Source organism: Camelina sativa, chromosome 11, assembly GCF_000633955.1.
Source record: "Camelina sativa cultivar DH55 chromosome 11, Cs, whole genome shotgun sequence".
NCBI classification, from domain to species: Eukaryota; Viridiplantae; Streptophyta; class Magnoliopsida; order Brassicales; family Brassicaceae; genus Camelina; species Camelina sativa.
The window spans coordinates 6445416-6456988 of NC_025695.1; the positions used below are offsets into that span (position 1 = coordinate 6445416).

At 38.2% G+C, this 11573-nt stretch overlaps 4 protein-coding genes across 4 annotated transcripts in view; 1 reads left to right on the forward strand and 3 right to left on the reverse strand.

Moving 5' to 3' along the window:
* LOC104721969 overlaps positions 1 to 4221 on the reverse strand; it is a 5999-nt gene extending 1778 nt beyond the window's left edge. The window contains exons 1-7 of the mRNA XM_010440052.2: positions 4002 to 4221; positions 2956 to 3756; positions 1736 to 2301; positions 1439 to 1648; positions 1050 to 1342; positions 564 to 973; positions 142 to 466 (exon numbers count right to left, since the gene is read on the reverse strand). Coding sequence (XP_010438354.1) covers positions 142 to 466; positions 564 to 973; positions 1050 to 1342; positions 1439 to 1648; positions 1736 to 2301; positions 2956 to 3740 — 2589 coding nt within the window. The 5' untranslated portion in view covers positions 3741 to 3756; positions 4002 to 4221. The remainder of the gene's footprint in view (positions 1 to 141; positions 467 to 563; positions 974 to 1049; positions 1343 to 1438; positions 1649 to 1735; positions 2302 to 2955; positions 3757 to 4001) is intronic.
* Positions 4362 to 6867, forward strand: LOC104721971 (L-type lectin-domain containing receptor kinase V.9). Its single transcript, XM_010440055.2, has one exon. The coding sequence runs from the start codon at positions 4362 to 4364 to the stop codon at positions 6567 to 6569; it is 2208 nt and encodes a 735-aa protein (XP_010438357.2). The 3' UTR covers positions 6570 to 6867.
* Positions 6754 to 8913, reverse strand: LOC104721970 (26S proteasome regulatory subunit 4 homolog A-like). Its single transcript, XM_010440054.2, has 6 exons — positions 8384 to 8913; positions 8034 to 8279; positions 7628 to 7797; positions 7318 to 7534; positions 7081 to 7221; positions 6754 to 6977 (listed from the first exon to the last, which is right to left on the reverse strand). The coding sequence occupies exons 1-6, from the start codon at positions 8858 to 8860 to the stop codon at positions 6894 to 6896; spliced, it is 1335 nt and encodes a 444-aa protein (XP_010438356.1). The 5' UTR covers positions 8861 to 8913; the 3' UTR covers positions 6754 to 6893.
* LOC109127619 lies at positions 9772 to 10633 on the reverse strand. Its single transcript, XM_019232624.1, has 2 exons — positions 10378 to 10633; positions 9772 to 10007 (listed from the first exon to the last, which is right to left on the reverse strand). Exons 1-2 carry the CDS (start codon positions 10624 to 10626, stop codon positions 9774 to 9776), a joined length of 483 nt encoding a protein of 160 aa, XP_019088169.1. The 5' UTR covers positions 10627 to 10633; the 3' UTR covers positions 9772 to 9773.

The window sequence follows — 11573 nt, forward strand, 5'->3', positions numbered from 1 at the left end:
GCATCTCAATCGCTTTTTCTTTCTGCTTTATCTCCTCTGGAATGTCCTCTATCGAAACATATTGCACCTGCGCATTGACTTGTCAGGTCAGAGACCACTAACCATTGTTTAAGGAGCCATTGTTTGAGACGAGGACATTACCTGTGGATTAGCCACTGCTTGCATTGCAAGATCATCAACCAATTCCTTAAATTTTTCGCTTCTTCCGACAAAATCTGTCTCACAGTTCACTTCAATCAGAACTCCAATCCGAGAGTCGTGGATGTATGAGCCGATTCTCCCTTCTGCTGCAAGCCGGCTTGATTTTTTATCTGCTGATGAGAGACCCTTCTTTCTGAGGAATTCTTGTGCTTTCTCAAGATCTCCTCCTGTCTCCGCCAATGCCTTCTTGCAGTCCATCATTCCGGCTCCTGTCTCTTCACGCAGTTGCTTCACAAGAGCAGCTGAAACCACTGTAGCTGCTGGACTGCAGTGCCGTAGAGTGCAAAAAGTTTAAATCTTCTTATAGCCAAAAACTTTTAAGAACTTATGTCGAGAATAGCAAATATTAAAACACATCTCACCTTGCTTCCTTGACCTCTTCAGCTTTTGGCTGTTCTTTCTCTTCTTTAGCTTTCGGTTTAGCTGCAGTTTGGGCAGCAACCTCAGCAGCAAAGTCCTGGCTTTTTTTCTCAAGGCCTTCTCCGAGAGTGTACCTCACGAATCTCTTCACCTTGATGTTCTCTCCAATGGTTGCAATCCTCTGCTTTACAAGATCCTTCACAATCACCTTATCGTCTTTAATGTATGGTTGCTCAAGCAATGCAAGTGCATCTAGCCTCTTCTTTATCCGACCGTCAACTATCTTCTCTCTTATCTGCTCTGGTTTCGACAAAAGATCTTCCTTTTGCATCTCTATCTCTTTTTCCTTCTTCACAATATCTTCGGAAACGTCTTCGGTTACAAGGTACTCTACTTGAGGGCACGCAGCCACCTAACATGTCAGGTTAAGTAATGTCCTAAGTTATCACAAAATGAAGAAAATGTTTTAGCTAGAATCTTGGAGTTACCTGCATTGCCAGATCATCAACAAGTTCCTTGAAGATGTCGCCACGCGAGACAAAATCAGTTTCACAATTAACCTCCAAGAGGACACCGATTCTGCTGTCGTGGATATAAGCACCGATCCTTCCCTCTGCTGTGGCTCTGCTTGCTTTCTTGTCTGCGCTTGCTAGTCCCTTCTTGCGGAGGTACTCCTGAGCTTTGACCATATCGCCTTCACTCTCTGAGAGAGCATTCTTGCAGTCCATCATTCCTGCCCCTGTTTCTTCTCTGAGCTGCTTCACTAGAGCTGGTGATATGCCTGTTTCATTTTGTGTTAGGAGATGAAAACTTACATAAACGATTTGGTCAAGATTCAGGAAGTAAAACAGGTAAAAAAGATGGACAGAAGACAGACCTTTGATGCTTTCATCTGCAGTAGCGGTGGTGCCACTTTCCTCGGAAGAAGCTTCTGGGAAAAAAGAGGCAGTAGTCTCCGCTTCAGTAACAGGTGTTTCCGCCACCACAGCCTCCTTCTCAACCTCTTCACTTTCTACAGTTTCTGAAGATGAAACTTCGTCAGTGGCTGAATTCGGAGGAATAGAGTTCTCAACAATTTCCTCTTGACCTGGTCATCATTAGAAGAAAAGCGTCAATGCTATATCACATTAAAACAATGAACTAATTCAATACGACAGAAGGAAATTCAACCTACTTTTGGTTTCTGGAATTGGAGGAACCACCTCCTCAGCTACAGCTGCTGCAGCAAGTGTTTCCGTTTGCTCTTCTTTTTCTGGCAACTCATCTTCAGCTTTGGTCGCTATCACTTCTTCTTCTTCTACCTTGGGAGTTTCTGATGAGGGAACCTCTTCACTTGTTACCTCAGCTGAGGCAGATGACGGTTCCTCGACTTCCCCTGTGGCGACAGAGGCTTCAGCTTCAGGCTCTACTGGTTTCTCAGCAGGTTGCTTCTCTGCCTCTTCCTCCCTCTTGTCAAGAAACGCAGCAATCTCTTCGTTCTTACGGAAAGCAAGCATAAATGGATTTGTGGCTGTATGCACAACCCCTTGAGTGGTTGTTTCGTCAAACTTACCATCATTTTCCTCTTTCATCGTTAGAGTAACACGTCCCCTTGCTATCCGTAACACACGAACCTTAACCTCTTGTCCAGCTTCCAAAGAAGAGCCACCCATCATCATGCTTCCAATTCCATCATCTGCTTCCTCAGCTGTTGGTAAAAACCCTTCTTCACCTTCTCCTATAGTTATAAACGCTCCTGACCTCGTTAAATTCTTCACCACTCCATCCAACATCTGCCCTTTCGAAAACTTCGAGTTAAAGCCATCTCCTTTCCTCTGTCCTCCTTTTGAACCATCCCTTTTCCCTCCTGATCTCGGCTTATCACCACCACCGGACTGGCGTTTGGGAGGATCGTCATTCTCACGCATACTAAGAGAAATACGTTTTGTCTCAATGTCAGCTTCCACTAGCCTAACTTTCACCTCTTGCCCAATAGTGACAACACTCGCAACATCCTTAACAAAGGTGTCACNCGGTTCCTCGACTTCCCCTGTGGCGACAGAGGCTTCAGCTTCAGGCTCTACTGGTTTCTCAGCAGGTTGCTTCTCTGCCTCTTCCTCCCTCTTGTCAAGAAACGCAGCAATCTCTTCGTTCTTACGGAAAGCAAGCATAAATGGATTTGTGGCTGTATGCACAACCCCTTGAGTGGTTGTTTCGTCAAACTTACCATCATTTTCCTCTTTCATCGTTAGAGTAACACGTCCCCTTGCTATCCGTAACACACGAACCTTAACCTCTTGTCCAGCTTCCAAAGAAGAGCCACCCATCATCATGCTTCCAATTCCATCATCTGCTTCCTCAGCTGTTGGTAAAAACCCTTCTTCACCTTCTCCTATAGTTATAAACGCTCCTGACCTCGTTAAATTCTTCACCACTCCATCCAACATCTGCCCTTTCGCAAACTTTGAGTTAAAGCCATCTCCTTTCCTCTGTCCTCCTTTTGAACCATCCCTTTTCCCTCCTGATCTCGGCTTATCACCACCACCGGACTGGCGTTTGGGAGGATCGTCATTCTCACGCATACTAAGAGAAATACGTTTTGTCTCAATGTCAGCTTCCACTAGCCTAACTTTCACCTCTTGCCCAATAGTGACAACACTCGCAACATCCTTAACAAAGGTGTCACTCAACTGAGACACATGGACTAATCCATCAGTGAAAGCACCAAAATCAACGAAAGCACCAAAGGGCTGAATCGCTCGTACTTTCCCAGTGAAAGTAGCACCAGGAACAAGCTCCTCGTTCTTAACTGCAGGCATTTCGCTCTTCCTCCCGGGCCTAGCAGCTCCCCTTGGCTGAGATGTCGTAGCAGGAGCATCTGACTTCTCACTAGCCACGGTTTTTTTCTCGTCCGCCGCAACAACAGGAGTAGTAGAATCTTGTTCCTCTACTGCCGCAACAACATCAGTTCCCGTAGCTCTACGATGAGGATGCAACACAAACTGCCTTCCATGAGTAGGAAACAATCTAAGAGAAGTCGAAAGAGGCAAAACTAGTCTCTGCGTTGATGAAAGATTCTGTTTACCAGCTCTACCCGAAAAACTACATTTGATGGAACAATCATTCTTCTTCTTTACATTAAAAGCAGCTCCCGGAATGAGCCAGGCATTGCTGATAGAAGAAGGCGTAATCGTAGCCATGACTTCAAACTATCACCTACACATATAAAAAAAACCCATTACACACTGTCAAAATTTGCAAGCTCTACTCAGACAACAACACACAATTGAAACATCAAAAGGTAAATTCTTTTCTCAATTCGAATTGAAAAAAACTCAAAATTTTCATCTCTATAGCTGAAGTTAAAGAAAGATTATAAATTTCGGACTATCTTATTTCACTAAAACAAACGAAGAGTTTACAAAGAAACCCATTTGAGCAAAACTAAGAAAAGGAGCTACCTTTAAAAGCTCGCCTTTGCTCTGAGAAAAACACTCCCAGAAGAAGAAAAAAAGTAAAGCGAGAAATTTTTTGGTGTTCGACTAATAAGCGAAACGAAGAGAGTGGTGAGAGGCTTCAAATCCTTATCTCATATTGTCTCTCCCTGTGTGTGTTTATTTCGTTTTCCCTCTCTCTTGTTTGGTGGATAGAGATAAGAGAGAGTCTTTCGAAGATTACATTACCAGATGATTGTCTTTTTCTCTCTCTCTCTCTCTCTCCCCACACATCAAACTCAGCTGAGTCGATTTGTCTAATTTGGGCTTATGGGCTTCATATTAAAGCCCATTAAGAGGCTATATATCTAATAAGCTATCGTTTTCATGCTGCTTTATTTCTTGAAAAATCAATTAAGAGAGGCGTTGAAGAAGACTTATTCAATATTTTATCACCAAGACTTTATAGCTTTTGGACCCTTCCAAGTTGTTTGCTATGTGAAGAGTAGTCGTACATATAGAGCCTATTTAGCTCTTTTTCAGATCAAAGAAGGACAAAAAAAATTCTGCAAAACGATGAATATGATGTATGTACTAGTGCTTCTTCTGCTGATGCAATTCTTCTCTAACAAAGCAGTTTCTCAGAGTGAAGAAGGAGAGTTTGGTTTTAATGGTTACTTGTATGACAGCTCAGGAATTGCCATTATTAACTCCAATGGTTTGATGAAGCTCACAAACTCGACTGGATTCTCATATGGTCACGTTTTCTACAACTCTCCAATACGATTCAAGAAGAACTCAACAAACGGTACCGTTTCTTCTTTCTCCACTACGTTTGTTTTCGCTATAGTCTCGCAGGTCAATCAACTTGATGGCCATGGACTTGCTTTTGTCATCTCTCCCACCAAAGGCTTGCCTCATAGCTCATCAGCACAACATCTAGGTCTCTTTAATGTTACAAACAATGGAGATCCTTCAAATCATATCGTAGCTGTTGAGTTTGATACATTTCAAAATGAAGAGTTTGGTGACATAGATGATAACCATGTTGGTATTGACTTCAATGGTTTGAGATCAGAGAAAGCTTCTACAGCAGGTTATTACGAAGACGATGATGGTAGGTTCAAAAACATCCGCCTCATAAATCAAAAACCGATACAAGCTTGGATTGAATATGATTCCTCAAGGAAACAACTTAATGTCACTATTCATCCTATTCATCTCCCTAAACCAAAGACTCCATTGCTTTCTCTAACCAAAGATTTATCGCCATATCTTCTCGACTCTATGTATGTTGGCTTCACATCATCCACAGGCCGTCTTCGTTCATCTCACTATATTCTTGGTTGGACCTTCAAGCTCAATGGGACAGCTTCAAACATTGATATTTCTCGTCTTCCTAAACTTCCTAGAGACTCTCGGAGTACAAGTGTGAAAAAGATCTTGGCTATCAGTTTGAGTTTAACCGGCCTCGCGGTTCTCGTCTTCTTGACCATAAGTTATATGTTTTTCTTGAAAAGGAAGAAGTTGATTGAAGTTCTTGAAGACTGGGAGGTTCAGTTTGGTCCACATAGGTTTGCTTACAGAGATCTTTACATTGCCACAAAGGGTTTCAAGAACAGCGAGCTTCTTGGTAAAGGAGGGTTTGGAAAAGTCTACAAAGGTACATTATTGACGTCTAACATAGATATCGCGGTTAAGAAAGTTTCTCATGATTCAAGACAAGGAATGAGAGAGTTTGTGGCAGAGATTGCAACCATTGGGCGTCTCAGACATCGTAACTTAGTTCGGCTTCTTGGCTACTGTAGGCGCAAAGGAGAACTCTATTTGGTCTACGATTGTATGCCTAAAGGCAGTCTTGATAAGTTTCTTTACCATCAACCAGAACAGAGTCTTGATTGGTCACAAAGATTCAAGATCATTAAAGATGTAGCTTCTGGTCTCTGCTATTTACACCACCAGTGGGTTCAAGTCATCATTCACAGGGACATTAAGCCAGGAAACATCCTTCTTGATGATTCTATGAGTGGAAAGCTCGGAGATTTTGGTCTCGCGAAGCTCTGTGATCACGGGTTTGATCCACAAACCTCTAACGTGGCTGGTACGTTTGGATACATCTCACCGGAGCTCTCAAAAACAGGAAAAGCAAGCACAAGCTCTGATGTTTTCGCGTTTGGAATATTTATGTTAGAGATTACTTGCGGGAGAAGACCCGTTTTGCCACGAGCATCTTCACCGAGCGAGATGGTTCTTACTGATTGGGTGCTAGATTGTTTGGAAGATGATGACATACTGCAAGTGGTTGATGAGAGGGTTAAGCATGATGGTAAGTACAATGAGGAGCAAGTGACACTGGTTCTGAAACTCGGCTTGCTCTGTTCGCATCCGGTTGCAGCAGTTAGACCAAACATGTTGACTGTCATCCAGCTCTTGGACGGTGTGGCTCAGCTACCCAACAACTTCCTTGAAATATTGAAAGCTCGAGAAAACGTTGGAGCTATTGAAGGGTTTAGTGAAGCAGCTGAGTCCCTTGCAGAGCCTTGTTCGGTGGCAACATTGACGTTTACGGAACCATTTGTCTCGCATGGTCGCTAAAGATCTAATCCACTTGATAATGTATTAAAGTAAGTTTCGATTTCTCAAAGGAACTGCGTTTGCAGAATTAATGTAATTACAGTATTTAGCCGATGTACGAGCTTTGTTATTGACTTTGCCGAGGAAGAGTACTGTAACATTTGGTTTTAATAATGAGTTTTGGTTTAGATCAGAGTAGGCATCCTAAATTGGAAATGAGGGATTGTTATATTAAAGAGATCAGAAAGCATGATCAATTTATAACACCAGAAAGATCCTACGCAGAAGCAAATGTATAAAACAAAGTGTAGAGGAGGAAGTCAAAATGACGATATGATTATGATTTTACATGTAGAGGCCTTCAGGGACGCCTTCTTTCTTCTTGAACATAACCTTCTCCTTTGCTTTCTTGAAATCTGGATGCGTCACCTGAATATGGACCCAAAATAAAAACCCAAACATTAGAGTCAGCGGCTACTGATTCCGTAAGTGGAGTGTGAATGGTTTGAACTGAATGGTTCAGAGTCTTTACCTTCATACGACGTTCCCTGAGGGCAAGTAGACCAGCCTCAGTGCATATAGCCTTTATATCAGCTCCTGAGAACTCGTCTTTTGTCATCACAAACTCTTCCAGGTTTACATCGTCAGAGAGAGTCATCTTCGATGTGTGTATCTATTTTTTTTTTTAAATAACACAACAAATTCAATTGAAAATAAACTTTTGAACAAGCCATTGATATGTTAATGTTATACGAGCAGAATTGGTTACCTGGAAGATACGTCTTCTTGTTTTGATATCTGGAAGTGGGAACTCGATTTTCCTATCAATCCTTCCAGGTCGAAGCAGTGCCGGGTCAAGACTCTCGATTCTGTTTGTTGCAAGGATAACCTTAACATCTCCTCTTGAATCAAAACCATCAAGCTGGTTCAGAAGTTCCAACATAGTTCTTTGGATCTCACGTTCACCTCCTGATTGAGCGTCATACCTGTTTTATTTCACACATGGTTTAATCAGATACCATTCTGAAGTCTCTCTGCTATTCAATTGGCTATGATGTCTGCGTGATAGTTTGACTTACCGCTTGGTACCAACAGCATCAATCTCATCTATGAAGACGATTGATGGTGACAGGTCATCGGCAACTCTGAAAAGCTCCCTCACAAGCTTAGGGCCATCTCCCAAATACTTCTGAATCAGCTCACTACCAACAACTCTCAAGAAAGTAGCTGATGTAGAATTAGCCACCGCCTGAAAGAAAACAAGGACACAAGAGCTCAATTCCACAATGTTCTTAAGTGAGGTAAGAACATGCATGAAACATACACTTAGCCACCAAACAACAACCTCTCATGCTTTTCACAAAGAGAAACGAGAAATTAAGACAATAATAGTAACAAGTGATTTAAAAGATACTCCTTTTATCTTCTGGCTATACTTCTAACGTATACTAATATACTCATGAGATTATAAGTAGAAAGACAAACCTTAGCAAGCAAAGTCTTCCCAGTGCCTGGCTCACCATACAAAATCACACCCTTTGGTGGCTTAATACCAATATCTTCATACAACTCAGGATGAGTCAAGGGAAGCTCAACAGCTTCCTTAATCTCCTGAATCTGAGCTTCTAAACCTCCAATATCAGCATATGACTCCAAAGGAGCCTTCTCAACTTTCATAACAGACACCATTGGATCCACTTCATCTTGTAGAATCCCAACAACAGAGAGAACCTAACACACAAAAACCAAATCAGAACATACTCAGTACTAAAACCCTAACACCGCAAGCAAAATATCAAGTTCCCAAAGCAACGAAATAAGATTCAACAACATACCTTATTATGCATAAGAATCGAACACCCAGGCTCAAGCTGATCTTTATCAACGAACGACAAAATCCCAACGTAGTACTCAGGTCCAACAGAAGAAGAAACAATTGCGTGATTCTCATCAATCAGCTCTTCCAAATTCCCAACACTCATAGGTGTACCACGAAGATCATCAACCTTAGATCTGTCTTCCTCAGCTTTCTCTTCCTGAGGCTTCAACCTCTCTTGATTCGCTACAAACTCTTCCTCCATCAACAAATAATCCTTGATCCGCTCTAATTTCAGTAGCCGGAGCTTACACTTAGTAGACGGAGTCACCGTCGGGAGTCTCGCCGCCGCCTCAGGACCTTTCTGCTTCCTTTGCTTCCTCCCGACACGAGCCGGTGGTGCCGCCGGCTCAAACTTCTTCTCTTTCTTATCTCCACCACCATCAGGTTTCCGATCTCCTTGACGATTCAATCCTCCGGATGGTCCTTGCCCCATGATTCTCTTCTCTCGATTTCTGAGTTTCTTTTGTTCTTCTTCTCTTTTTGTACTGAGATTTTTTGGCTTTGGGAAGAAGAAATGTTTTATTTTTATTTTTATTATTGGGTCGAAATATAAGTAATAAGCCCACATAGAGGTTGGGCTCGTAACTGAATCCAACAGATGATTTTATTATTATTTGGATAATTTGGTTCCTAAACACACACAAAAAAAAAATTAAAGTAATTCATCAAATTTATTGTTCAATCAATTATACTAGTGTGAGAAACTAAATTAAATTGAATGTTATTAAATTAACAAAGTTTTATACAAACCGAGCATATTATATAACATAAAATGCAATAAATGAAACCAAAATTCCAGTCAACTTCTAAAACTCCATTAAAAAGTTTAGTATAAATCTTTTTTAGGTTAAACCAAAATCTCAAAATATTTTTTGATCAAATTCCTCAATAATAAAACTTCAAATGAATTTCTTAATATATTAAAAATATTAGCAAATATTTTCTCCTTTTTGTAAATCCTTTCTAAAATGTAATGAACTTTTCTCATGGGAACAAATTTGTAACAATGTCTTACATATAATATACACACGCAAAATACAAACAAATATTTTTGTTCATATTTTTTCTAATTCTTCTTTCTTTTGATTTTACAAACTTTAGATTATTGTCTCTTCTCTGTATTCAATGTTTTGACTTCCTTTTTCTGACATTTAATCATACTTTTAAAGACAATGAGTCTTACATTGTATTAATTAGAATATATTTATAAACAAAAACATTAAATCAATATCATATCTATCCCAAATTGAAGTTGAGCTCATAAATCTTTATCATTATTCTCTTCAACATGATATACAATGATACCAAGATTACACATAATGATTTAATTAGTTTTAAGATATGTATTAAATGTATGGATCAAATTCTGTTGTAGGTGCATTGACTGGAGTGATTTCTCTTTGATTTGTTGGTTTCCATCCATACATAAAAAATTCTCCTAGAGTATCGTGCACATATACTCCTTGTTCTTTTGCAGTCCACCTACACACATTGGGATCTATTCCACTACATGTATGATCTATAAAATAAACATTTGCGAGGAATGCATCAAAAACCACATGATGTTTATAGTTTGGTCCCTGAAACACAAAAATAAATATTTTTTAGTTTTAAGTCAACAATATATTGGGTTGATAGTTGAATTAACCAAATTTTTCAATCAATTAAGCAGATTATATAAAAAACAAAATGCAAAAAAGCAAACCAAAATAGATAATCCGATCAACTTATTAAAATTCATAAAAAGTTCTAATATTACATATGACAATAATATTCAACCAAAAAAGTTTTGAACTTTTTTGGATTGAACTAAAATGTTCTAAAACAGGTTTTAGTCCATAAAATATTCAAATTGGTCAAATAATACAACCAAAACAAAATGCTCATCCCTAATTAAGGTACCTAAAAATATGTTAAGAATTATATAAAAACTTAAAAAATATGTTTTACCTGCCATAAATTACACCAATACAGAGTTTTTGGATAAATTATAAATTTAAATTTAAAACTTTCGCCTATGTTAAGATAGGTAATTGGAAAATAATAATTTTTACACTTGCAGTGAACTTTCAATTTTTTGTGAAACTTAAGCTGGTTTACAATTTCGATATTAAATTTTCTGAAGAGAATAGATCTTGTAGAATTTATAGAATCAACGGAAATGAGGACAAGAACCAAAAATAGCAAATATTTTCTCATTCTTAAATATTTGTAATTAACTTTTGTGACAGATATAATATAAAAATATGATACAACCACTTATATATATATATATATACACGAAAATACAAACAAACATATTTGTTTATATATTTATTGAGTTGACTTTGTTTTATGATAAAATTTGAATTCAATAATCAAATTCCTAAAACAGTAAAACGAAATTAGACTATATATGTGAAGGAATATATCTAATGATATGGTAATTAGTAATTATGCATGTGTTATCTTGCCGGTATAACTACAAAATACTTTCGAATACAATGATTTATCCAATTTGACCAAAATCAAAGTGTGTATATTTAAATAATTTACTTAAAATGAGAATATATGTGTGCTTTATTTGTGAATTGTGATGACAAATGAGTTATGNATAAAATATTCAAATTGGTCAAATAATACAACCAAAACAAAATGCTCATCCCTAATTAAGGTACCTAAAAATATGTTAAGAATTATATAAAAACTTAAAAAATATGTTTTACCTGCCATAAATTACACCAATACAGAGTTTTTGGATAAATTATAAATTTAAATTTAAAACTTTCGCCTATGTTAAGATAGGTAATTGGAAAATAATAATTTTTACACTTGCAGTGAACTTTCAATTTTTTGTGAAACTTAAGCTGGTTTACAATTTCGATATTAAATTTTCTGAAGAGAATAGATCTTGTAGAATTTATAGAATCAACGGAAATGAGGACAAGAACCAAAAATAGCAAATATTTTCTCATTCTTAAATATTTGTAATTAACTTTTGTGACAGATATAATATAAAAATATGATACAACCACTTATATATATATATATATACACGAAAATACAAACAAACATATTTGTTTATATATTTATTGAGTTGACTTTGTTTTATGATAAAATTTGAATTCAATAATCAAATTCCTAAAACAGTAAAACGAAATTAGACT